This window comes from Monoraphidium neglectum (assembly GCF_000611645.1).
Source record: "Monoraphidium neglectum strain SAG 48.87 unplaced genomic scaffold scaffold02303, whole genome shotgun sequence".
Classification (NCBI taxonomy): Eukaryota; Viridiplantae; Chlorophyta; class Chlorophyceae; order Sphaeropleales; family Selenastraceae; genus Monoraphidium; species Monoraphidium neglectum.
Window position 1 is genome coordinate 4,567 of NW_014011325.1, and position 1,859 is coordinate 6,425.

At 61.1% G+C, this 1,859-nt stretch overlaps 1 protein-coding gene across 1 annotated transcript; it reads left to right on the plus strand.

Moving 5' to 3' along the window:
• Positions 1 to 71: 71 nt before the first annotated feature.
• MNEG_10409 (hypothetical protein) lies at positions 72 to 530 on the plus strand (the record flags this gene model as incomplete). Its single annotated transcript, XM_014041117.1, has 1 exon — positions 72 to 530. One exon carries the CDS (start codon positions 72 to 74, stop codon positions 528 to 530), a length of 459 nt encoding a protein of 152 aa, XP_013896571.1.
• Between the last annotated feature and the right edge of the window lie 1,329 nt (positions 531 to 1,859).

Sequence of the window (1,859 nt, forward strand, 5' to 3'; positions counted from 1 at the left end):
CTCCCGCCCCGCTCCCCACCTGCCCCTGCTCCTGCTCGTGACACACAGGCAAAGGTCTTCCACCCTCTACCATGGCTCGTACGAGATTCGTGGCCGTGGCCGCCCTGGCCATTTTGGCCCTGGCCACGCCCACCCTCGCGGGCCGCACACTGAAGGACGCCGCAGCGGTCCCGAACAACAGGTTCGGCGGCGGGATCCTCGCACTGCTTCTCGGCAACACCGACGGCTCCGTCAGTACCTCCCCCGGCGGCACACTCTCCGAAGGCACACCCCTCGGCAGCGTGCTCAGCCCCGTCACCAGCGCCGCGGGCAGCATGCAGCCCGGCGCGACCGGCTCAGCCGTCGGCATCCTGACCGGCGTCACCTCCAACCTGGGTGGCACCGTCACCAGCCTGGGCGGGTCCCTCACCAGCACCGTGAACAGCCTCCCCGTCGTCGGCCCCACTGTTGGCCCCACTGTTGGCGGCCTCCTTGGCCCCGTCACCAACACCGTGGGCGGGTTGACCACCGGCCTCCTTGGCGGAAGGTGATCCTTCATGGCTTGTGACCCCATCTTTTTGCTGTGCTAGAGGCCCGGTTGCCAGTGCCCACGCGGCGCTGCAGCTGGCAATCTAGTGCACCGCATCCCCTTAGGCATGAGCGGCTGCTTTTTGTGAGCGGCTTTGACCAAATCGCCTGTAATGCACACACGAAGCTTTGATGATGTATGATGAGCAGGCCGCTTTGATATGATGGGCTTGATGTGAGATTTGATGCGTACTTTTGCATCAATGCACATGCTCGGGTGTGGGTGAACTTCATTCAGGCTTGAACCCGGCTCTGATGTGCCTGGATCGGATTATGGTGCCCCGGGTGCAGGACATCCATGCAATATCTGATCAGCGTGACTTCCCATCAGCATTACACTTGATTACCTTTCCTGTAAAGAGCACTGTGTGTGACTGGCTGACCTGGCTGCTAAAAGGCAAAGACCGCTGCAATGCCCGTCTAAATCAGTCACTTTCCCGCTAAGCAGTTCCCAGCCATCAACCATGGAGTGATCATGTTGGTCGCTTACCACGCAGCACGCAGCCCCTGCGCCAAAATATCCTGGCGGGGACTCTGAGCAGGCTGGCTGTCCCGAATTAAGTAGGCAGTACCGTACAAGGCACGGCTTGAGAAACGCTTCAGGGCGGAGTCAAAGCTGGCAGCGAGGAGCCAGCAGCTGGCGGCAAACCTAAAGTCTCTGCCACTAACCGACCTGACAACCCCGCACGGCCTCATGAATACCGTATAGCTCCGACCATCGGTCATGTGGTGTGGCGTTTCTGCGCCTCTGGCTCGCAGGGGTGGCAGGCTCCGCTGTGAGTGCGGCGTGCCGCAGTGTGAGGCGACACACGCAGGCAGGCATGCATTCGCTGCACCATGTCCAACTGTGGAACTGCTCAGGGCTACGCGTGCAACCCCCTGAACCTGTCTGGTCGGAAAAGCTGGAGCAGCAAGTTGAGCTCCTGGTGCCAAAGCCTCAAAAGGTTTGGGCTGGCCATGGCAAGGTTGCGGCCTGCAGTGGGCCCACACGGCACCAACCCAACCGCCACCACCACCTGATGGATATTCCACGTGGGTCTCGATGGTTGCGCGTGCACAGCGACAACCGTAGACACAGAAATGAAACTAGCCAAGCGGGCTGCTGCACATCAGGCAAGGAGCTGCAGACCAATCAGAAGCACCCGCCCATTGCTCGTGCTGATGCGCAGTACGAGGGCTGTCGGCTTGCCAAGGCCAGGCAAACCTCACTCTGTCACAGCGTTTTGCAGGCATACTGCCGCAGTATTGGAGGTTCTTGCGGTCTTGCCAGCGCGATGCGGCCTGGGGGGGGG